General features: G+C 40.6%; 1 protein-coding gene across 3 annotated transcripts in view; it reads left to right on the top strand.

Annotated features, from left to right (window-relative positions):
• LOC139445529 (dynamin-1-like protein) overlaps positions 1-26,783 on the top strand; it is a 91,765-nt gene that overhangs the window by 2,320 nt on the left and 62,662 nt on the right. For all 3 annotated transcript variants that reach the window (XM_071226673.1, XM_071226672.1, XM_071226671.1), the window contains exons 2-7: positions 1,840-1,984; positions 3,741-3,862; positions 7,247-7,496; positions 14,601-14,749; positions 14,984-15,088; positions 17,205-17,318. In XM_071226673.1, the coding sequence (XP_071082774.1) occupies positions 1,840-1,984; positions 3,741-3,862; positions 7,247-7,496; positions 14,601-14,749; positions 14,984-15,088; positions 17,205-17,318 (885 nt within the window). The remainder of the gene's footprint in view (positions 1-1,839; positions 1,985-3,740; positions 3,863-7,246; positions 7,497-14,600; positions 14,750-14,983; positions 15,089-17,204; positions 17,319-26,783) is intronic.

Raw genomic sequence — 26,783 nt, 5'->3', positions numbered from 1 at the left:
ATGAAAATTAATGAACCGAAAAAATAATATATGTATATTAGTTCCCATTTATAACCATTTTATCCACTTGAATTACGAGAAAAACGAAATAAAAAATATATAAAAAATGAAAGTGCTTTCGTAAACTAGCGCTTGCTCGAAAATGTGCTGCCGCAGGCTATAATTAGTATGCAAATACTCAAAACTCTCAACACCGCAGGGCGTATTCAGTGACATTGCGTGTAGAGATGAAAGACACTGGGAGGAGCTTATGCACACTCGATGACCCCTGACGTCACAGGGCATTGTTTCGCCTGTGTGACTGGCAATAAAATACCACAAATTACGTCATAGGGTATGATCACGTGTTTGAAAAGTTTTTTGTACTGTATTCTAAAGGTAGGCCATTATTTTTTCGGTTCATTAATTTGCATTATTATGTACAAGAATGCAGTTTATTAGGGATATTACATTGGCGCTGAACACATCCAAATGTCGCCAGTGTTAGGGTCGGTTACCCCGAGCTCTATCCTTAGCCCTTGGATCCCCTTTACGATCAATCACCCCTTTACGATCATTAGGGTTAGGTACCCATTTACTGGCTATTAGATTACCCGAACTCCATCCTTAGCCCTTGGATCCCCTTTACGATCAATCAACCCTTTATGATCATTAGGGTTAGATACCCGTTTAGTAGCTATTATAGATTCTATAGAGGGTCATAATATTCTTAACAAAAAAACGTCGAGTAAAAAGGATGAAATGGTTTTGTGTTGAATAATTTGGCTACTCAAAACTGTCCTGAAACTTTCACACAAGCCTATTTTTCACCAGCTACATTTTTTCAGTACTGATTCAAAAGCGAACTCACCCATGTGTTGTCACTAGCCATGCTAATGCCTCCCTTGTTCCTTACTAATATCCACATAGTCTTTACAGTGTTCCCTACCACAATTTTCTGTCTGGCGCCTGGAGCAGTTTTCAGGTCGCGCCATATTGGCTCATTCCTCGCCACTCAGTATCTTGTAGATCATGGAATGGGGCGAGTGTGCCAAATAGCATCGGGATCATTCATAAGTGTCTGTAGACTAAAGTCATGAGACATCATGCGTACCTGTAACCTTTGTAAGTGTCTGTCACCTATTCAACGCTTTTTCGTTCAGTTCCGTAACATTGACTAGGCATGACTAGGTAAATTTGCACTTAGTTTCACACTGTGGACATAGTTCAGTTGGTTAGCTGTCGGGCTAACAATCCGAAAAAAATGTGACCTACGGCAGAGATCGTCATCAAGAGGTTTGAATCTGATTTTTAAAATGGCTGCCACAACAGTCATACTGAAAAATCTGTTGATGGTCATTCCCCAACCAATTTTGTTCAACATAAAATGAAATTTGGTATTTGTTACATTTAGGGTTCAACATATATGTTCTGTGTTATTTTTGCAGTATTTATATGTTCACTAGAATTGAGGGAGCTAAACTTTGGCATGTATATTCTCTATGACAATATTTTTTCAAATCGTTAAAAGTTATTTATACAGAAAATATTTGAAATCAGTGCTGACAGCATCTTTTGTTCTGTGATTGTCTTTGTTGACATTTTCAACTGTTGACTGAATAATTATCAATGTGGGCTACAGTACCATGGACCTGTTTTTGTGTTTATATGATATTGGACAACTCGATTGCTCTTTAGAGTTTTATCTGATCATGATATGTGCAGCTGAATACAGGACAATGATCACATTAATATCTGCACGACCAGTGCCAAATATTTAAGATTTTTGTAAGAGTTTCCAGATTTGTACTTGGGGCTTGGTGAGCATGGTGAGGTCATTGTACTACATCATATTTTCAGAGTTCTGGAAAGAGCTCTGTGTTGGAAAGTCTTGTTGGGCGTGATTTCTTGCCACGTGGAACCGGCATTGTAACTCGACGACCTCTAGTGCTGCAGCTGATTCACTTAGGTAGAGATGATGTTGAGACTAGGACTCAAGATGGAAGTAAGACTTGTGTGTTTTTATAGTATATGATATTGCTACTCTGTTACATTGAAGCCATTTTAAGTTTTGTCATATGACTTGACAACACAGCAGTTATAATGGTTAGGGATAAACAATTGTGTCGGTGGTTTTAGCCCCTGTTAGTTACACAGGTTGCTTAAAGAAGCTCTTGCCTTGTTTTACTTTTTAATGTACATGTATATGACAAAATGTGTCATGTTGAAATATAGAGAACTTGTTTATATAATATGAGCATGATTTTTAATTTTTTATATACAAAAATAATAGGCAATTTCACTTAAGTTGTTCCACTTTTGAATATAAACTACATAATCGGAGGAAATTTCAGAATGAACTGGATCCAAATAAATGATGAACGTTATAGATGATCAGCGGTTTAACTGAGGTCGAGTCGTAGGTGGTAGATGACCAACAAAACAGTATTCATGCTCTGCCTACCTAACACGATCTGCGATACACGTTTCAGAGTTTAAAAAAATGTTAGCATAGAAGTTTTTTATGATTCATAGTGTATAAAAAGATTTATCGAGTATTAATATGCGCTTTCAAAAAACACTTCGTATCCTTTCAGTGAATTCAGGTGAATAAACATTATAACAAACTTGGTCAATAAAAGTATGAAATTTGGTACAAAACATCTCTAGACATGATTTACCATTTAAAATGTATTTCCTGCTCTCCAAGGCATTGTTTAATATACAGAGATTAAGATTACTGTGTGTATTTTCTCGTAAACCATGACGGAAATAGCAATCAGCTGTGCACACGTTTCCTCCCAATCTAGCGGTGATTCAGTTAAAAAGTACCTAATGATACAACTTCAAAGAATTTTGATGCAATGATCAGAAGAAATTGCATCTGAAATTATTATTTTATCAGGAATATATATTCCAATATCGTGTTATTTTAGTTGCAGCTTCCATTATATATGCTTAAAATCTTTAGAGCCATAAGCATAGACTTTGGTACAGGTGGTATGCATGTATTTCGATTGCGAAAATGTTATGTTGACATTTAATAGTCAAACTGCCTCAAATATGACTTTTAGCGAGTCATGGTACATCATTTATGATATGTGTATCCATTCTCTTGCAACTAAAGTTTGTTTCAAGGCGTCAATAGCGGTAATCTCAGAGTGGTTGCTGTAAATAAATGGTTAGTTGTGCAATGTTCCAATCACTTCGCATACAATTTCACCAAAATTATTGTAAACATTATTATAATTATTGAATGAAATTTTGAATATAATTAATCAAATATATTGCAAACATTAGTGCAGATAAACAATGAATGTTTTTTTTACAACCAGATATTATAATAAGATAAAATTTCGTACTTCAGTTCGGATTTGTTGACTGGTATTTCCGGTGTTACATGATCAGCTGATAATGTTTTCTGAGATGGGGGAAAACATCGTGTCATTGGAAAACTTGTTAATTTTGGGAGCCATGCTTTACAGTACACTATAACAGAGTTAGCGTCATATTGAAGAGCGCAATAGCGAGGGAACACTGTACCACAAAACCTGCTTGACTTACATACAATCCTATTTGACTTGCAAAAGAAAAACATCCTGTAAAACTTATGGACACTACATTTTAAACACCTACAGTTCTTGATGAGTGATGTAGCTGGTCCATTTACATTGTCTCTTATTAGATGTGTATTAGCATGATGATGACACATGACAGACTCCATGTTTGCATTAAATCAATGATTTGGTTGTGTCTTTCAGCTTTCATCAAAGCGGATGAATTTGGCAAATTTCTGCACACTAAGAATAAAGTCTACACTGACTTTGATGAAATTAGACAGGAGATCGTCAACGAGACAGACAGAATGTCAGGGACAAATAAGGTTTATCTGTTTTCTGAACATGCTGAAGTGTCAAGACTCCAGCTAGGGCTGTGGTATGCTTGCCATGATCCAAGAAGTGCATTATGAGGTCATTTATCAATACACAAAATGTATTAATTCATGTATATCATGGTGTATACATAAGAAGCCTTGTTATATGAGTGTTAATGTCCTCAACAGTAAGCGTGAAAATACTTTTAGCTGACCTTAAGATCTGAAGTTCTGAAGCCATTGATAGATAAATAAAGCAAATTTCTAAAATTGTTTGTTTTGATGATCCAAACTGTTCCAAAAACCATGTGGATCTGTCAAATGTCAAGTTTTATATATCATATAACATACTATATCATATAACATACTATGCAGATATGTTGTATCATGACTGCATCATTACAGCCCTAGTGACCTTTCAGTCATGGAATCTCAGCTGCAATCATCGTACTAGGCTGCATGAAATGTGCACTGTCCACATTTGGCAACAAATGCCATCAGTCCTATAAGAACTACACTATTGCAGTGGGGGAAGTTGTGATGTATGTACACTAGGCTATAAATAATGGGAACTTTTAATGTATGCACTCTAGGCTCTAAGTAATGGGAAGTGTTAATGTATGCACTCTAGGCTCTAAGTAATGGGAAGTGTTAATGTATGCACTCTAGGCTATAAGTAATGGGAGGTTTTGATGTATGCACACTAGGCTATAAGTAATGGGAAGTTTTGAAGTATGCACTCTAGGCTATAAGTAATGGGAAGTGTTAATGTATGCACTCTAGGCTATAAGTAATTGGAAGTTTTGATGTATGCACTCTAGGCTATAAGTAATGGGAAGGTTTGATGTATGCACCCTAGGCTATAAGTAATGGGAAGTTGTGATGTATGCACTCTAGGCTGTAAGTAATGGGAAGTTTTGATGTATGCACTCTAGGCTATAAGTAATGAGAAGGTTTGATGTATGCACATTAGGCTATAAGTAATGGGAAGGTTTGATGTATGCACTCTAGGCTATACGTAATGGGAAGGTTTGATGTATGCACTCTAGGCTAACATAATGGGAAGTTTTGATGTATGCACTCTAGGCTATAAGTAATGGGAAGGTTTGATGTATGCACTCTAGGCTATAAGTAATGGAAAGTTTTAATGTATGCACTCTAGGCTCTAAGTAATGGGAAGTTTTAATGTATGCACTCAAGGCTCTAAATAATGGGAAGTGCTAATGTATGCACTCTATTCTATAAGTAATGGGAAGTTTTGATGTATGCATTCTAGGCTGTAAGTAATGGGAAGTTTTGATGTATGAACTCTAGGCTATAAGTAATGGGAAGGTTTGATGTATGCACTCTAGGCTATAAGTAATAGGAAGTTTTGATGTATGCACTCAAGGCTATAAGTAATGGGAAGGTTTGATGTATGCACTCTAGGCTATAAGTAATGGGAAGGTTTGATGTATGCACTCTAGGCTATAAGTAATGGGAAGTTTTGATGTATGCACACTGGGCTATAAGTAATGGGAAGTTTTGATGTATGAACTCTAGGCTATAAGTAATGGGAAGGTTTGATGTATGCACTCTAGGCTATAAGTAATGGGAAGGTTTGATGTATGCACTCTAGGCTATAAGTAAATGGGAAGTTTTGATGTATGCACACTGGGCTATAAGTAATGGGAAGTTTTGATGTATGAACTCTAGGCTATAAGTAATGGGAAGGTTTGATGTATGCACTCTAGGCTATACGTAATGGGAAGTTGTGATGTATGCACTCTAGGCTATACGTAATGGGAAGGTTTGATGTATGCACTCTAGGCTATAAGTAATGGAAAGTTTTAATGTATGCACTCTAGGCTCTAAGTAATGGGAAGTTTTAATGTATGCACTCAAGGCTCTAAATAATGGGAAGTGCTAATGTATGCACTCTATTCTATAAGTAATGGGAAGTTTTGATGTATGCATTCTAGGCTGTAAGTAATGGGAAGTTTTGATGTATGAACTCTAGGCTATAAGTAATGGGAAGGTTTGATGTATGCACTCTAGGCTATAAGTAATAGGAAGTTTTGATGTATGCACTCAAGGCTATAAGTAATGGGAAGGTTTGATGTATGCACTCTAGGCTATAAGTAATGGGAAGTTTTGATGTATGCACACTGGGCTATAAGTAATGGGAAGTTTTGATGTATGCACTCTAGGCTATAAGTAATGGGAAGGTTTGATGTATGCACTCTAGGCTATAAGTAATGGGAAGGTTTGATGTATGCACTCTAGGCTATACGTAATGGGAAGTTTTGGTGTATGCACATTAGGCTAAACGTAATGGGATGTTTTGATGTATGCACATTAGGCTATAAGTAATGGGAAGTTTTGGTGAAGCACTCTAGGCTAACATAATGGGAAGTTTTGATGTATGCACTCTCGGCTATGCGTAATGGGAAGTTTGGTGCATGCGCTCTAGGCTATACGTAATGTAAAGTTTTGACGTATGCACATTAGGCTATAAGTAACGGGAAGTTTTGATGTATGCACTCTAGGCTATACGTAATGGGAAGTTTTGATGTATGCACATTAGGCTATATATATATCTTTCAATAAAGGTAGACACTTGTTCACTCTCAATTTATGAACTTTGCAAAACGTACGTAATAGCTATTGGCGATTTCATCTGGGGATTATATATTATAGCTGTGAATTACATATATTGTTACTTGTAAAGATTGTGGAGTACATGAAGAACGATAAACTTTAAACATTCAATTGAAAACTTATTATCGGAAGTAGTAACATGCATAACATTTTTTTTAAAATGACAACATTGGTGTATAATAATTACTTTATTGATAATTTATAACTTTCGGGAAGTTGTAATCTATCGGACCGTCATTCAGGCGATGTTTCTGACAGATCACGATCTGAAAAATACTATCATGAAAGTGTATCCCGTGGATAAGCCGACCCCTTTCTACGGAATCTTTTTTCTGGTCCTCAAAATTCGGCTTATACGCAGTCATATACGGTATGCACATTAGGCTATAAGTAATGGGAAGTTTTGATGTATGCTCTCTAGGCTGTAAGTAATGGGAAGTTTTGGTGTATGCGCATTAGGCTATAAGTAATGGGAAGTTTTGATGTATGCACTCTAGGCTGTAAGTAATGGGAAGTTTTGGTATATGCGCATTAGGCTATATGTAATTGGAAGTTTTGATGTATGCACTCAAGGCTATAAGTAATGGAAAGATTTGTTTTATGCACATTAGGCTATAAGTAATGGGATGTTTTGGTGTATGCGCTCTAGGCTATAAGTGATGTGATAGGCTTTGTGGAATGAATCTATATAATATGTATATTAAATAAGTTTTGATGTCTGTCATGTTGATCATGAACATGTCTCTGCTGTAGGGTATATGCTCAGAGCCCATCAACCTGAAAGTGTATTCTGGAAAGGTAGTAAACCTGACCTTAGTCGACTTGCCTGGTATCACAAAACTTCCTGTTGGAGACCAGCCGGCTGATATTGAACTACAAATTCGAGATTTGTGTTTGAAGTATATCAGTAACCCAAACTCTGTCATACTGGCCGTCACCTCAGCAAACACAGACTTTGCTACATCTGAATCGGTGAAGCTGGCACGTGATGTGGATCCAGAAGGTGGGTACTCTCTTCCACCAACGGGCAGACACCCATCTCATTGTTCCATCTCAATCTACTTGCTTGATAAAAGTTACCTCTTTATTGCTGTAGTGTGAATATTATCAAATTGAAAAGAAATATTGCTTTGAATTATGTTTTAAAATTTTCATTTTTTACTTAAATACCAAGGATATTTTTTACTTATCCTGCATTACTCCTTAATGCATTCACTGCTTACCTTACGACAACAAGAAGGACAGCGTAATGACGATGGTCCTGGGTGAAGAAATAAATTTTGAATCTCTAAGTCCCACTTTTACTGACCACCACCGCTGTCATATGACCTTGATGACAGGTAAGGTCACCTTCTTCACATCACTGCCTGCAGCGCTACATCATGGACGTGTCCAAGGGAAACTCTCCTTCTGGATTAATTCAGACCTTCAGATTTTGACTACAATTCTAAAACTGATCTGCAATGGGCGATGCATTCCTGTTATATTACTCTCATTTTTATGTGGATTATTTAGGCATAAAAAGACTCTGTCTTTTTTCCTGCCACATACTCGTTGTACTCCCGCATTTTGAATTTGTGTTACACTTGTTTGCCTGCCAAGGTAGTCAAATGGTTTACAATTCTCAGCTACGTATGTATAACATATTCATGTGTTTTAAATACAACTAGCTTTGGCGTTACATTGAGTTGCGTCTATATAAAAATATTGTTTACACTTTCAACTCAAGCAAATTTTTTGCCAATTAATTATTGTTAAATTCTCCGGCATTCTTCCAGTATCGTTTCATCAACAATTATTTATTTGCGTAACTTATGCTTGCGTGTTGTACTAATTGTCATGGAAAAAAATCTTCTAAAGATCCTCATCCATGTTTTTTGGCATGCACGCAGATTTGCTTGCCAAACTCTCATTGTAATTTTTGTGTACAAGATGTTACAATCGCTGAATAGCGAACTACATGGTTTTGTCATTACCATGCAGCCGTTATCATTGATGGGCAATATGATGCTCGTAACTGTGACTGCAGAAGTGCACCCTCCGCCGAAATCATCAATATCGGAGGATTTTGTGAGTATCCTAACTGGTCTTAATTTTCAGCGGCCTGAGACAACCAGCTCTGGTAGATCTGCGTCACCGCCGCCAGCATCTCAAGACATGAAGCAGTCAGCAACAATGAGCATTGCGTCACAGATACCTGCGCTGACCGCAGTTCCTGCCTACTGCCTACTGCCTAAGTGCATCAACAATGACATCAGCCCCAGGGCTCACAGCGTATAATGTTACGCAGGCTATGCATGATCAGCTTAGCGCTGATTCAACATATCCAGCGCAGCAGATGCCCGCTCAGGTGTCAACACCGTTCCAGAACGCTAATTGGATGCAAAAATGTTTGCAGTCCATGTGGCAGCAGTCTATTGCACACCTGTATCTTGCGCCAACACCTACGCCATGGCACAAGGCTTCGCACCTACTCCGGCACCTAACGTCTACAATATACAAATGCAATATGCGCATTCAGGCGTACATTGACATCACTGCATGACTCAATTTCACCGGCCAGATCATCCAAGCCCTCGGTCAGAGGTAGCGCTAAGCACCAGAGCAGAAGCAGATTGCCGTCTAGATGAACATGTCAAGATCGTTCTGGTTCGTTAGACTTTTCGAATGGCGAAGATGGAGATTCTTTGACAGAATGGAATACGCATCTCAGCTAAGCACAAGTTGCCGATTGAGTAGCGGACCGTCTCGTATCAGTACCTTCCCCTGGTAAAAGGGTGGATAAAAAGGACACCATATGGTTGCATCCTACATAGATCCCGGCTGACCCTATGCTGACAGATATTTGGATGAAGACTCACACTTTCGCAGTCATTTAAGCCACCCAAGTTTAGGAACGATGAATTGTTTAGTTTAGATGTTTAGATGAGGACATATTGAGGATGACAGGCTCACCAAGGCCTACTACACTTAAGGTTTAGGATACCAGATTTGCGTTTATTGAAACGGAAATTAGACAGGTATTAAAACCTTTGTCAGCACTAGCATTTTCAACACGTGTGGTAGAGCAGGATCTGTCAGAGGATAACCCTAACCTACTAGATCATCTCCAAACAAAAGTCGTCTTCCAACAGTGTCAGATTGACCATGAGGAATCACCTAAAAGCTGCGCTGGCAAAGATCACTGTCACATGCAGACTTGGCTATTTAGCTCTATCTACTTGGGACTGAATTTAAACACAGGCTGCTATGGCAACCCTGGTCATCCACGTTTCTGTTCAATGAACAGATCACAGACACGCATGCCAAAGTTTCCAGTTATGCTCAGGATGAGATGGCGCTCAAGGCTTTAGAGCATGTCTCTCATAGATAACCCAGCGAGCTGGCAAGTCAGGCAATTATAGGCCTAGATGCGAGTCTCTCAAGGAAAGCCAGGACCAGGACGCTGGGAAAAGGCGTGGCAGAGGGAAACCTCAAGGTTCTTATGAGTCCTGTCATGGTTGATAAAAGGGGTAAACACTGAAGTGTTGGACAGTCACGACTGGGCACTCCCTCCCCCAGTCGTCCCAATTGTCAATACCCCTGTAGGCGGGAAACTGAATCGGTTTTGGAAGAACTGGAGCATCCTTAAGGACGATTACGTTCTCAATGTACTTTGACTTTGTAACTGTGTACCTACACCTGAGGAACATTTGGTCGAGTCATACATAGACAACTGTCTCCTGTGTCATCAACACAAGTCTACTATATCAATTTGGATGGATAATCAACGAGGCGAAGTCAGAGTTAACTCCATCCTTTCGACTCCAGTTCATAGGAGGCCTGTTTCAGACAGACCTGGATCTCCTATCAGACTGGAGGGACAGATGGCACAAAATCCTATGCCTCTTATCACCTGCGCTACACCAACCACGCACGCTTCGCCAATGGCAAGTGTTGCAATGGTTACTCATCTCGGCACAGGACCTAACCAACACAGGCCGCTTACAACTGCACCCAACTCAACAATTCCTGAAACGTTCGTCTCAACTAAGGCCTTACCCTAGTTGGTGGATGGAGTCTCTTTGTCCGGGTTATTCCCAAGTCGACACCTGCTCATAAACGCATCCCTTCAGGGGTAGGGTGCTCACGTGCAAGGCCAGACAGCCTTAGGGCTATGATGAACAATGGTTATTACAATAGAATAAATTAAGTCTTGGCCAAACTTAAAAGCTATAAACATAACCCAAATGAAGTGTGTAAAATCAGCGTCTGATCATGATGAAAACAAGTCTGCAACTGTCTGCAACTGTCAATGTTGATGAGTGACGTCATCAACGAACTCATGCGAAAGAAAGTACAATAAATAAAGCAAAGCATAAAGCAATCAACGCCTAATTGAACTAAGTCTCTAAAAGAATAATTCAAAAAAATATTTACATGATAATTAATCAAGTTGAAGCAACTGAATAACAGAAATGCGAGATACGAAACTATAAATTAACTCAGGCTGTGACGTAAAATGGCGGCTTGCTGCAAACCAGGAAATGGAACACAGCAAAGAAGATACATTCTACAGAAAACTGAACGGTAAATAAAGGTAAGAACTAAGCAATAAATGGGGTAAATACATGTACTAATAATCAACTGAAATGATAATGAACTGTTAAATCATAATGACGACTTCATACAAAGAACGAAATCTGAAGAAGGCCCTACCAAATGATAAATATTTACAATTACATATTAATGTATATACAGTGAAATATACCATAGTTATGAAATATATTTACACATGATGATATAATATGAATGTTATTTTCGTGTAATTAATAACTATAACATGAATTTACAATATCTACAATTTTATCGATTACCATAGGACACTTCACTATCCATCACTCTGACTGCAGGTTCCTCGGGTTCCATGGGCTCTGCTACCATTAGGCAGGCCTGCCATTTTGCATTTCAGTGGCCTTGTGGCTATATACACAAATATTGAATCCCAGAACTGCCTTTCTACACATTGAGGAAAATCCGGTTCGAGTCGTACTCTCTTGAGTCATCCGGACACATCCACCCTGGTGCACCATCCGGATTTCACGAGGCGTCTGCTATATCAATTGGGATGGACACTCAACCAGGCGAAGTTGGAGTTAACTCCATTTTACCGGCTCCTGTTCATAGGAGGCCTGTTTCAGATAGATCAGGACCTTCTGCGAGCACCGAAGGACAAATGGCTCAAGATCATATGCCACCTGTCACCTGCCCATCCTCAGTCACGCACACTTCACCAACAGCAAGTTTTGCCTGGGCTTCTCACTTCAGCCAAGGGTTTGACGAGTAGAGGTTGCTTTCATCTGTGCTCAATACAACAGTTTCTGGCCCCTTACATCAGACACAGCCATCACGCTACCATCCCCTCTAAGGACTTTTCTCAACTTAGTCTTAGGAGGCGTCTCCTTATCTGGGCTAACCCAAAATATACAACTGATGCCTCCCTTAAGAGGTGGGGTCCCACAGGGCCAGAGAGCCTCAGGGCTGTGGTCTGTCACACAACATACTTGGCACATCAACAACCATGAGTAGGAAATGCTTACTCTGGCCATCTCATATTGGCAGAAGCAGCTACAGTTCACCAAACTCGCAATCTCCACCAACACCACATGGTTGTGTGGTGTCTTTGGAATCAAGGGACAATGCACTCCCACTCCCACAACAGACGTTCAGGTTCTTTCATCTAGTGGATCATCTGGGACTACAATTCATAGTCCAGCACGTCCCCGGCACATGTCGGACCATTCTGGACAACGCCCTATCCTGGGCAGACAGGGTGGCTCCCCCGAAGTGGCAACTCCATTCAGAGGTGTTCCAACTGGTGCTTCATCGCTTCAGTCAATCCAACATTGAGTTTGCAACTCACGAGAACCACCAACTTATGACATATGTTTAACTTCAGGATCCACATGCTTGGGCGGTAGACACATTTAGCATCCCCTTGGGAAGGGCTAAAAAAGCGTATGTTCATCAACCTCAAAAACCTTGCAGAAGACGATCCACTACCCCTCCCATAGTGGTGGAACCTACTCATCCACCCTCACAGCCAACTACCTCACCCAACACCAGGCAAATCTCATCTGCATGCTTGGTTTGTCTTAAAAAGGTGTTAAGTGCTTGAGGCTATTCGGTGTACAGCGTTACAGCATATTTGGTTGTACTTAATTCAGTGTTTGCCATCCCGGGGAATCACAAAATGGCTCAGGTCCTGTAACTACAGGCCCTTCTTCGCTCTTTCAGGCTTGAGGGTCAAAAGGCCAAATTTCGTCCCCTGCTTAAGAATTGAATGTGGTACATGACGATTGCGTGGGCCCCCCTTTGATCCCCTCAGCACATCATCCTTTTATGACCTCACCAAGAGAACTATATTTCTCTTGGCTTTACACATTGCGACACATGCACTTGACGTCACCTGTATCTATTTTGAGCATGGTTGAGCATCTCGGGTTGTGGTTGGATATCAAAGCGAAGGACCGGTCCTTCACCATTCCACCAATCTCTACAATTGTGGGGGTCGAAGATTAGGGTGAACTCCTCTTGTGCCCTGTACGTGAGCTATTGGTTATAATCCGTCACTCCAAGACTAGGGGTGGCATGCGGAAACAGCTATTCCTTCCTGTCAACAACCGAAGTTAGTCGCAACACCATATCTCAATGGTTACGCGCAGTCATCCTGCAGGCTTACAAGATCGCTAACCTTGATCTGCCAAGAGTGAACAATTGTCACGAGATCAGAGCAGTCACTGCAACCATGGCTGTACATAACAAATGTTCTATAAGAGAAATCATGTTTTTGGATGTCCGACACGGTTTTCGCCAACCATTATCTTCAAAATGTGGCCTTGAAGATGTTGAAGGCATCTGTAGCTTTGGCCCTTTTGACTCAAGATTTTCACCTTTGGCTTGGTAACACTGTTTAAATATTTTATCTTGCACTAATATTCTTTTTTACTGTTTGTTTACTTGAACTCATCCTCAATTCTCATGTACTTTCTGTAAATAAGATTGAACCAGCCCTACCATCCGCACTTTGTGCTTATCGCCATAGTTTCCTTGACAACTTGTCGTTTGAAGGGTTTATAATTATTGAGGGTTTTTTTTACATCTGAAGGTATACCCACCACACTGTCTGATACAGATGTGTTAAGAAGTAATGCAGGATAAGTAAAATAATATTGTAAAATCTAAATATTTTTTACGTTTGTATACTTATCCTGCATTACTATGTGCTAAGTAAAGGCGTCACACGCAGAAACAGATATTCCACACCTATTCTCATCAAAGTCCAGTTTCCACCCTTGCCGAACTAGGCTGGAATTCCTGGGCTCGATCATAGTGCCACCAGTGGCTATTACGAGTTGTGTCCCTTCAAAGCCTCTCGTATGGATCAATCAGATTCCACCTCTCGTATAACTTGCATTTGCTTCAAACAAAATGGCAGCCAAGTCAAGACTATCTAATTGATAATCAAGATCTATATTGTGATAAAATGGGTCTTACATCGCGAAGTGCATCAAATCCTGTGAGCACCTTAATTAAAAACATGAAAAGATTTGGAAAATATCTGTTGACAACGAGTTGGCGGTGCACATCCTTTGCAAATCCCGCAATTGACCAAAATCTGCATGACAGTTTACGAATCGGATTTTGATTTTTTTGAGCGATTTTGATTGGACTATACATACACATTAGTCCAGCCGAAATGTAACTCCATAATATAAGCCTAGTTTGGCAAGGGTGGAAACTTGACTTTTATAGTCAGTTTACTCCCTTTCCTCGGGAAGATGGCCTATGCTAATTATAAGGACTCGCAGACTTGCCTCCCCACTATGACTTCAGGAGATGGAAACAACACTTTTTCTTCACCCAGGACCATCATGAAGCGCTGTCTTTCTTTGTCATAAGGTAAGCAGTAAATGCATTAAGGAGTAATGCATGATAAGTATACCAATATAAAACAAAATTACATTTTACTCATTTTGTTTCTTGATAAAGGGCATTTGGCAGTAGGAAAATGAACCCTGTATCTAGCGTATCTTAAGAAGATAAAGCTGTGTATGTGTGTTTTCAGGAAGAAGAACTTTGGCTGTTATTACAAAGCTGGACCTGATGGATGCTGGCACAGATGCCATGGATGTGCTGTGTGGCCGGGTCATCCCAGTCAAGTTAGGAATCATCGGAGTGGTCAACAGAAGTCAGGCAGATATCAACAAGAAAAAGGTGAGGCATGCCACCAACGTTTTTCAAACTTACTCCTGTTCTCTTTAGATATTCATGTACAAAAGCCAATTAATACTAATATTTGTGGTTCAGAACCAGAAGTAAGCATTGAGTAGTATTCTTTTTATGTCAGTAAATAGTTTTCATGTTCTCAGAAACAAAGTTTCATAGTTACTATTCCACAGTTTAAGAATTGATTAATGTATATATTGATGAAATCAAATTACCCTACAGGATTTGCAAGAAGCATTAAAGGATGAAGCTATATTCCTACAAAAGAAATATCCATCTATTGCCAATAGAAATGGAACATCCTACCTTGCGAAGACACTGAACAGAGTGAGTATCTCCCTCTTATGATATTCTGCACAACCTTGAATATGGCTAATGTCTCTGTAAATGTTTGCTCAGTATTGCCCCAGTCAACATGACAGTTAGTGTTGTAGACACTTTCCACTTCAAATGTTTGTGTGTGAATGGTGGCCCAGTGGCCTCAACTGCAATTCACTGAGCATAGTATCGTATATCGATCCCCGAATACATTGATCTTTTGTAATTTCCGATTCTTGAATCGATTCAAAATCGGTAAAACGATTCATGCTTATCAAGTTTAACATGCTTAAAATGTTTCTATGTTAATATTAGTATTTTACCGTTTACATATTCCATTTCAATTTAGCATTTTTGATCGATAGATTAAAAAATAATTCACTATTTCCTGCAATTTTATTGAAAATAAAATTCTCGGACACACATCGACAACGGGCTCACATTGAACATGTCAAAGAGCAAAATTTAGTCGTTTCAAGCAAAACTTAAAATATGGTATACAAAGTAATAAATCAAATCAACAAAAATATATCTAAAAGTTGTCAAACTTACAGCTAAGTTATTATTTCCATCTTTTCGTGCGATCGCATGTAATGTAAATCAAATGACATCTCGGCTTTCGTCGCCTCGAATTCTCGGCTCGGACACGATATTTAATGCCATGATATATCCATGAAAAATCTTTGTCACGGCTCGTAACCTTGCTCGATACATCCATGAAGCCTCATATCTTTAATTTAGATCACAATTTCCTGCTTAAAATGTTCAGAATAGCACAATTTAACAGAAATCTTTTATCAAAATCTGAAATTCATCAAACACGAGGACGGATTGCCTGCCTTAGGTCACATACTCAAATTTGACTAATCACAAACCTTGTAGCAGATTTCGGTCAGAAAGCGTCTTAAGAAACCAATTTTTATCCAATGAAATCATTTTTTATAACTTCGAAAAGACTCCAGGCGATGTTACAAGCGTGTTGATGAAAGAATAAGCTTTCTAGCGATGTGTCATATGCCAGTCTTCGACAAACGTGTTATTCTTATGAAGCCTCGAAAACAGGGGTATTTTTTCATGTTACTGAAATAGGTGATGACAGATACTATTGATAATTCTTTTTAAAATGCTTTTCCAATTACGTAAACAATGAAAATAAAAAAGAAATAGGTAAGTGGATTTTCTCTTCCTTGGCCCTGATGTGAACGTTATGAATGTGTCAGCTTACATGTTTTTATTTACAACAAACTTAATTAAGTTGTAAATGCATTATTTAAATAATGTGATAAACATAACGTTCATATTTATAAACAAAATGATCAGACTTTTCAACTGGTGTATAAATAACATATAGATCTAGGAGCAAAGATGTTTCACAAGCAGATATTTTTCTTTGATAAATGTTGGCTTCATCTATCACACAAGAGTCTCTGGGAACTTGCACAGCAGTAAACGCTTCTGGTTGACTGGTGTTGAAAGAGTTAAGTAGTACCTGAAGTCATGTCATAAGTGCTGTTCCGCCTAGTAATACCTGAAGTGTTATGAGTGTGAAAGTGCTTGCTGGTTGGTCGCACAAATTTGTTAGTTTTGAATGAGTCTTTTAGGCATTAGTTGTCGTTAATATTCACTTGCATTATACTGAAACTGAACACCAAATAAAACAGAAAACAGTTTGTTTTGTTTTTTATTATTTACATTTAACATGATTCTGAAATACAAAATATGCACCATTCTTTAATTAAATATTTATTAATACTCAAATGTTTGAAAAAAAAAGTGATACCAACTTACCAAGTAGTTAAATCATGAATCAATCGAATTGAAATTGAATCGCATTGTATGTGAATCTGCCCACCACTAGTATCGTACCTTGTGGGTTTCAATCACGGAATAACCCTGATTCTATAATCCTCTGTTTGTTTTGTGGGTTTATCTGAAAATTGTACTCGTCTTGAACTTGTATCACTTCCATGTGCATGAAATTGTGATATAGTTGAAAATTCTTTTCAAAGTAGCATCAGAACCAACTCCCTGATTCTTTTAGAACTTTCACCTTTCTGGTGTCATGTAATGTTGTAGTTTTGAATGTTATCTTATTCCATCCTACTTAGTTGCTGTGTATTTTCAGCTTTTGATGCACCACATACGAGATTGCCTTCCAGAGTTGAAGACAAGAGTTAATGTGCTAATTGCTCAGTTCCAGTCATTGCTTGCATCATTTGGTGAACCTGTGGAAGACAAGGTACAGTTTCTCCTTCACGGTGGTTTCACATTAGTCCCTTCACTCTACACTCTTCTTAGTCATGCTTTGACAACTGAGGAAACACCATTTCTGATACTATAACTGCCATCCTACCATGGCCATTTTACACATAAGGGATAAAAAATGAGCTCAATGTCAACAATATTTGATGATTTTACAAACACTACAAGTATACCAATCTCTGTAGATATTTGTCACAAACTTTACAATCTGCAATGAATAAGATGTGATCCTACATACAGAAATACATGAGCAAGCATTCACTAAATCTAGTCTCTGTTCCACAGACACCTGTCTATGGTAGTTCTATGGTTTTAAGTTTACTGCATATTTGCTTATGTCCTTGACATTATTTCTAAATCTGTCCTTTTGACGTGATTCTGTTCAATACATACCTAAATTTTTAACTTATCCTGCATTACTCCTTAATGCATTCACTGCTTACCTTGCGATAAAAAACAAACAAAACGGGACAGCGTCCCGGCAATGGTCTTTGGGTGAAGGTTCTGTTCCACAATCCCACTTTTGCACCATGCCGTTGCTGTCCCCGTGACCTCACATGACCAAAGGTCAACTCTTCACATCACGGCCTGTCGCGACACAGCTAGGACGTTTCCAGCGGAGCTCTCGGTTTTGGATTTATTTAGACCTTCAAATTCGTCTACCATTCTAAATTCATCTGCGATGGGTGATGTATTCTGTTCATATTACTTTCAACATGTTATGAAGTTGCATTTGATGTATTGAGGCGGAAAAAACACTGTCTTTTTTCCCGCCACGTGCTATCTGTTCCCCGCCATTTTGAATTGTGTTACAATTGTTTGCCTGTCAGGTAGTCAATTGTTTACAATTATCGGCTATGTATGTATAACATATTTCATATGTTGTTTTCAATACTACTAGCTTTGGCGGTTCATTGAGTTGCGTATATTCTATCATTTATACACTTTCAACTCGTTCAAAAATTTTGCCAATAAATTATTATTTACGGCAGTAAATTCCTGTCCCTTTTCTTCTAGTATATTATTGCGTAACATATGCTTGCGCGTTGTACAAATTGTCTTGGAAAAAAATCGATTAAAGATCCTCATTGTTTGGTGTGTACGCAAATTTGTGCACCAAATTCTAAATGTGTTTTTTTGTGTAAACCTCTCTCCAACAAGTTTCGCGAGGTATAGGCAGGTTACTCACAAAGGTATTTTGCAGCAATCACGTCGTGAGAAAAGGAAAATGTGTCTATCGCGAATGAGCGAGGGACAGGATTCGATCATCACAACGCAACCTTTATCTTTGAGGAATAATAGGTTGGTCGTTACTGTCACTGCGGAGGTGCACATGCCGCCGGAATCCTCTCTCCCGGAGAATGTTGGGCGTATCATAACTGGACCTAATTTGCAGTCTTTTGAGAATTCTACGTCTGTTACTTCTGCACACAGTGCGCCAGCGCCTCAAGATGCGTTGTTGGGGGTAGCGCCAACCCAAGCCAGACTCAAGTCTACACCATTGAGCATTGCGCCTCATATGCCTGTGCCAAGCGCAGCCAATGCCTACTACCCAAGCGCATCTACAATGACATCAGCCTCAGGGCTATCAGCGTACGATATTACGCAAGCAGCACAAGATCAGCTTGGCGCTGTACCAACATATCCAGCGCAGGCGCAGGCTCAGGCGCATATGCCAATTACAAATACTAATTGGACGCAAAATTTTCTACAATCCATGTGGCAGCAGTCTATGACACAATTGTATCCTGCACCTACGCCTACGCCTATGTATCAGACACCTGCATCAATTACATCTACGGCACATATTTTACCACCTACTCCAGTGACTAATGTATATAATACTCCTATTGTGAGTCATAATACAGTACATTCTTCATTGAGTAGTACCAGTACACCTGCCCGTACTTGGACATCAACTCATGATTCCTTTTCACAAGGCAGTTCATCTAAGCCCTCGGTCTAGATGTACACCATCTAGACGTACACATCAACATCGTTCTGATTCATCAGATTGTTCTAATGGTGAGGAGGGAGATTCCTCGACTGCAAGGAATACTCACCTTAGCCTGGCACAAGTACCTGATTGGGTAGCTGACCGCCTCATTTCAGTACCTTCCCCGGGTAGTGGGGTGGATAAAAAATATACGTCGATTCTGATTGACCCTATGATGTCAGATATGATTAGATCTTTGGATGAGGACTTCTCCAGGCTAACACTTACGCCGTCATTCAAGCCTCCCAGGTTTAGGAAAGATGAATTTCCTATTCATGGCTGGCTCTGAGGCAGCAAACCAGGCACATAGTTTGGATGAGGAAAAACAGAGAATGGCAGGTTCGTCAAGGCCTACCACTCTCAGGGTATTAAAAACTTTATCAGCATTAGCATGGTCTACTCGGGCGGTACAGCAGGATCTGTCAGAGGATAATCCTTACCGACTAGATCACCTCCAAACTATAGTTGATTTTCAACAGCATCAGATTGACCATATGAGGAATCATCTTAAAGCTGCGTTGGTGGAAATAACTGTCACTCGGAGACTGGGTTATTTAGCCTTATCTACTTGGGACTCAGAGTTTAAGCACAGATTGCTACGTCAACTTTGTTCTTTATCATCTCTGTTCAACGAACAGATTTCAGACACACATGCCAAGGTTTCCAGTTACGCTAGGGATGAAACGGCGCTCAAGGCTTTGGAGCATGTTTCTCAGAATTTTCCCCAGCGATCAGGCAAGTCAGGCAATTACAGGCCTAGACGTGAGTCCCTTAAGGAAAGACAGGTGCAAGATTCTTTTCGTGGTAAAGGGGGTGGCAGAGGTTCTTATCAATCCAGACGTGGTAAATACCATAGTAAGGGAGGCGATAGGAGGGGCAAACATTAAAATGTTGGACAGTCACAACTGGGATCTCCTACCCCTAGTCGCCCCAATTGTCGATATCCCCGTAGGCGGGAGACTGAGTCGATTTTGGAAAAACTGGAGCATCCTCAGGGACGATTATGTTCTCAACATTCTACGCCACAGTTACCAACTAGACATAGAGGTTTTTCCTCCGTTGACCACGGCTCCCATCCCTGGGAATTATCCAAGGAAGCAACATATCCTTTTAAAGGCCAACATAGACTTACTATTGGAAAAAAGAGCGGTAGGGATTATACACACCCCAGCGCTAACTCCGGGGTTTTATTCTCACATCTTCCTGGTACCCAAGAAGGGCTCAGACAAGATGAGAATGATACACAATCTCTCTGTCTCCAACAAGCGTTATCTGAAGCGTCCACCCTATTTCCGCCTCATCACATTGAGACTACTCAGAACCAGCATAAAAGCGTTCGATTACTTGATCAGTAACGATCTACAAGATGCATATCTGCACATACCGATCCATCCCAACGATAGCAGATTCCTGAGGTTCCAGTTCAATGGGGTCCACTACCAGTGGGCAGTACTCCCATTTGGCATTTCAGTGGCCCCGTGGCTATTTACACGAATAATGAAGCCCATAACTGCGTTTCTACACCTGAGGAACATTTGGTTCAAGTCGTACATAGACGACTGTCTCCTGTGTCATCAACACACTACGATGTTAGTATGCCACCGGGAATTCACCAGAAGGCTACCATATCAACTGGGTTGGATAATCAACGAGGCGAAGTTATTTCGACTCCAGTTCATAGGAGGACTATTTCAAACAGATCAGAAACTCCTGTCAGTCCGGAGGGACAGATGGCAAAAGATTTTACGCCTCCTGTCACCTGCTCTTTGTCAATCACGCACACTTCACCAATGGCAACAGAGGCCGATTACAGTTACGCCCAATACAACAATTCCTGAACCCTTACATCAGGAGTCAGGATCCACTCAAGGCCATCATGCTACCGACTCATCTGAGTCCTTTGGTGGACTATAGAGTCGAATGTCTTAGGAGGAGTCTCTTTATCAGGGTTGTCGCCGAATCTACACCTATTCGTAGACGCCTCCCTTCAGGGGTTGGGTGATCACCTACAAGACCAGACAGTCTTAGGGCTATGGTCAAGGGCTCATCGGAAGTGGCACATAAACAATTTGGAGTTGGAAGCCGTAATTCTAGCCATATCCCATTGGCAGAATCAACTACAATCAGCCCAACTCTCCATATCCACAGACAACAGCACTGTGGTGCAGTGTCTGCGCAATCAGGGAACAACACACTCCCACTCTCTACTTCAACTGACATTCAGGTTTTTCCATCTAGTGGATCGTCTGCAACTACGGTTCATAGCTCAGCACATTCCCGGATGTCGAAACATTCTGGCCGATGCTCTATCACGCCCAGTCAGGGTAGCACCCACCAAGTGGAAACTTCACACTGAAGCATTCCAATTATTGCTTCGGAAGTTCGGGCAAACAAACATTGACCTGTTTGCAACTTCACCAACTATTGACGTATGTCTCCCCGTTACCAGATCCGAAGGCTTGGGCGGTGGACGCATTCAGCATTCAGCATTCAGCATTCCTTGGGAAGGACTAAAAGCGTATGCATTTCCGCCACCAGTTCTACTTCCCAGGGTAATACAAAAGATCAAAGAGACAAGAATACTTGCTCTGACTTTGGTCGCACCCTGGTGGCCAGCGAGAGGATGGTTCGTCAAGCTCAGAAACCTAGCAGAAAATGATCCACTACCCCTCCCACAGTGGTCCAACCTACTTATCCACCTTCACAGCAAATTGCCTCATCCAACACCAGACAGATTTCGTCTGCACGGTTGGTTCGTCTTAAGAAGGCATTAAGTGCAAAGGGCTATTCGGCTCGGGCAGCAAGAGCTATAACGTTAGCTCATTGTGCCTCTACTAGAGGCCTTTACGATGACAAGTGGGGATTGTTGGAAACATTTTGCAAGGCAAAAGGTCAAGGCCCTATTACTGCGTCACATCAGTTTTTAGCTGAATACTTCCTACATTTGCGTACCCATAGACACTTGAAAGGTAGCACTATTACCACGTACTTGGTTGCACTTAACTCAGTGTTGGCCGTTCCGGTTAATCGTAAGATTACTAAGATCCCGGAACTACAGGCCTTATTACGCTCATTCAGACTTGAGGATCAGAAGACCAAGTTCCGCCCACCTGCGTGGGATCTGAACGTGGTACTTCGAGGTTTGCGAGGACACCCATTTGAGCCCCTCAATGCATCCTCCTTTTATGACCTCACCAAGAAAACAATGTTTCTCTTGGCATTAGTCACGGCGGCACCATCTCTATGGTTACGCGCAGTCATCCTTCAGGCCTATTCGATCGCCAATTTGGATCCGCCAAGAACAAATAATCCTCATGAGATCAGGGCATTAGCCTCTACCATGGCCTTACACAGCATTTGTCCTATTAAGACAATCATGGAAGGATGTTTTCGCTAGTCATTATCTTCGCGATGTGACTCTCGAGGACGTTGAAGGTGTACAGAGTTTTGGGCCGTTGGTTGTAGCTCAGCAAGTTACCAACCCTCGACGCAAATAATGTACTCACCCTTATACAGAGCCTTTCCTTTCCGGTGTAATCGATCAGATTTCGCCAGTGGAAGACAAGTTATTGTCATCAGGGCTTTAATTATATAGTAAGTAAAGATTTGGCTGATGAGCTTGTTGTCTTTATTACTTAAAATGTATAGGGAACTGCTCTTTACCCCCATGGGCAATGGTTTGCCACATTGTAATAACCCTACCGTATTAGCGTTTTCTCTCAACTTTTCGGCTTAACAGTTGACCGACCAATCTGTGTCATATTTTCAGGGTGTGAATTATTGAGGTTTCTGTATTGTGAGGATTTCCCACCTCCAAACCGTCCGATACAGATGCATTAAGGAGTAATGCAGGATAAGTTAAACATTTAGTAAAATCTAATTATTTTTTACATTTGTATACTTATCCTGCATTACTACGTTTAAGGCCCAGCCGTCGCTCAGGCGACAGGCAGTGATGTGAAGAGTTGACCTTTGGTCACGTGAAGTCACGGGGACAGCGACGGCGTGGTGCAAAAGTGGGATTGTGGAACAGAACCTTCACCCAAAGACCATCGTCGGTACGCTGTCCCAGTTTTTTTGTCGCAAGGTAAGCAGTGAATGCATTAAGGAGTAATGCAGGATAAGTATACAAATGTAAAAAATATTTAGATTTTGCTAATATTAGTATAAAAAAAATGGAAACGGAGTAAGTAAAAGTAAAACTCCTAAATGGTTGATTGTTTTACTTATCCTGCATTACTCCTTGATGCATTTACTGCTTGTTTTTGACAAAAAGAAGAGCTATGTGAGGTCCAGCTGAAGAAGAAGTTGTTCCAACTAGTTATGTTGTTAACCCAATGAACAGCTCCCACGCTACCACTGAAAGGATGACATCACTGATCAGCACATAACTGCTGTCACTCAGAAAGAACAGTCAACTGTTTTGTGCTCTCAGCTGTATCCATTACAATCCTTTGCAGGTTATTACAACACTATAGTTTTATGTGAATTATATCCTTCTTATGGTTTGTGTCTTCATATAGTCCATATGATTTCTACCATTGCATTAATATTTATCTCTTAAAGGTGGCTAAATTTTAATTTAATGGCATGGTTACGTTTTTTCTTGCCATGCTTTCTAAATTCTTTGTGGATGACACGGGTGGCCCAGTCGTGTAAGGCGCCGCGATTTCTGTGCAGAGTTGCATCCCTTGGGCACCCCAGAAACCTATGATTGTGGGTTTCCAATCCTGGTTCACCCTGATTATGTTTCTCGGTTTGTTAGCACCATACCCATGCTCGTGGGTTTCACCGAAGTGGTAAACATCTGAGACCTGCATCATTTCGGGCTTTTCTCCCACATTAAGCTGAAACGCCGCGATATAACTGGAATATTGTTAAAAGCAGCGTTAAGCAGCATTTAGTTGCTTGGTACTTCAATTATTGTCATACCTATGTTTCCTTATAGTTATTAAAGTGTTCCTTTAACTTATCATTGTAACCCATGTGGTTGGGATGGAGATTATGGCATACAAAATCGGGATGGAAATGCATTGCGATGCGCCGCTACGCTACAAACTTTGGGTGATGACCTCCACCACATGACAAGGTCCTCTCAATCCACCACAGTCCAATTCCCAGACACTGGATTGGCGAATATTGAGACAGAGATTTGTCGTTCACTCAAGCCTCTCTCAGCTATGGCATCCACCTTGAGAGCCATCATCCAGGACCTTTCTGAGGTAAATCCAAACCAGGTCAATCATGTTGCTACTGTTGACATATCACCAGAGGCAGATAGACCATATGAGAAGTCATCTTCGAGCTGCTTTAGCGGAATTGACTACTGCCCGGCGCCTGGGATATCTTACAGAGTGCATCTTGCTCCGACATGCTTGGTGTCTACCTCTCTCTTTTCAACAGCCACTTATTCCTGCTTGTCCACCTATACCTGGGACGAGACTGCTCTCCAAGTTCTGGAATAGAACAGTAGACAGGACACCTCAGCTTTTCGTGGCAGAACCCATTGGAAAGGCAAACAGTTTGGAAACTGTTCTCACGGAGTGTTGACCAAAAGGGTAAGTGGTGAAGCAATGGATGCCAATGACCGGTTAGTCCACCCCCAGTCATTGAAACACCTGTAGGTGGGAGAATAGGACAATTCTGGAAACATTGGGACATCCTGGAGTACCCATACGTCAACAACATCTTGCACCAGGAGTGTCTCACACTAATCATTCATCCGCGTCTGACATCCTCACCTCTGGTGATCTCCTTCCCTCCTACACAACCTTATCCTCTCTTGACAACATAAAGATGCTTCTGACCACGGAGGCCATAGAAGTACGACATGCTCCGACTATGACACCAGGCTTATTGTTTGATGTTTGTGGGAAAACAAATTAAAACACTTTTGTCATTTAATACCTTTCCTTTTGTAAAGATATCAGGTATTTAACACAAGCTGTTTTCCAACCAGGCCAACACAACTGTAAATATAAACTTTTAGAACTTATCCTATCTCACACCATGCATCTTCAAGGACAATTCTAGGGTGGGGCCTTGTGCTTTTAGCCCCTAAATTTGACAGGACACAGATAAATTATTACTTAGAAGTTGACAAAGTAGACTCAATTTATGTAAAACAAATTCTTTATTTTACTGTAATGGCAGCATTTCGGAATACATCTTTTTTCTGTTGTAAGGCTGTATTATGAACATGATACAGATTATATTTTGTTGGTGTGGGATTAACAGTAACAACAAGTGCATACTTGAGAGATATTAACATGAGTATGTTAAATAATAGCGACAGAAGGATAATACTGTATCCCCTGAACAGTTTTTGCAGATAATCGCAGATGCAGCCCTGCTCTTGATAAACATACTACTCGCGATTGTCAGAAGATCGCTGGCGTAGTCAGGATCGGGACCAACGACATACCCCTTCATGTTGATTTTTACCAGAAGGGTGAGCGACAATTGGACAGCCAGTTTTGAGATCGTCAATTTTTGAGGATCGTCATTACTAATACAGCCAGGATCGTGGTCCACATACTCTATCTGAGCCAACGGATCGCCAGGGTCGGATTACCTGTAATAACCCTGATCGAGAGCGAGGTGCACCTTGTACATCTTTATGTTCTGTTGATAGTTAGATCGACATTGTTGTTCTAACAAGGATCACATGGATAAGATGTGCGTGTTAAAAACAAACAAACAAACAAACAAAATAGTACTATCATCTATTCTATCTTACTTTCAAATCTTGGTACAGGTGCTAGAGCAACGTGGCATGCATACTGACAAGTCTCTCCCTCCATGTGGTGCCACTCCTGGATTGGCATCACTTTGGCTGAGGATCTGATCAGATGTCGACCCTTGACCTACGCTCCTCAAGGTGATCCAGATGACACCTCAGGTCGCCCTCTTCTTTCTTCAGAGACTTCGCAAATATCGCCTGCGGAAAAGTGGACCTAGCTGATACTCTAATTGGATTGCTGACCAGAAGATCATCATGTCAGGTCGCAATAAGGAAACGCTTATTTTTGGGCTTCATTACAACTCTACATAGACGAGGTGTACTCCAATCTTGCCATGGGGAAATTCACTTCAAATTGCAGCTGTACCAACAACCCTGGTCTTTTCCATTTCTCTTTGCTAATAGGATTCAGGAGATCAATGAAATAACCAAGAACACTGATCTTGGTTGACCATTCCAAGCTTCAGCACCAACTGCTGGAAGACAGTCAATGCGATAGACATAGATCGCAGTGTACTCAAGTTTTTTTCAGCACAAAAGAGGTTCCTTTAGTTGCAGAACTCACCGTGGTCAAGGCACTAAAAGTTTCAAGTCTACCAGTTCTAGAATGGTAGCCTTTACCCAGAGTAAGGACCCCGAAGAGTCTCCAAGTGAATCAGTGACAGTTCAATGCGACTGGGACCTTCTGCCCCCAGTTTTAGGCA

The sequence above is a fragment of the Haliotis cracherodii genome, unplaced genomic scaffold, assembly GCF_022045235.1.
Source record: "Haliotis cracherodii isolate W230 unplaced genomic scaffold, xgHalCrac1.p SCAF_6, whole genome shotgun sequence".
NCBI classification, from domain to species: domain Eukaryota; kingdom Metazoa; phylum Mollusca; class Gastropoda; order Lepetellida; family Haliotidae; genus Haliotis; species Haliotis cracherodii.
The sequence above is the reverse complement of the archived record's forward strand: the minus strand, read 5'-3'. Positions and strand labels throughout refer to the sequence as shown.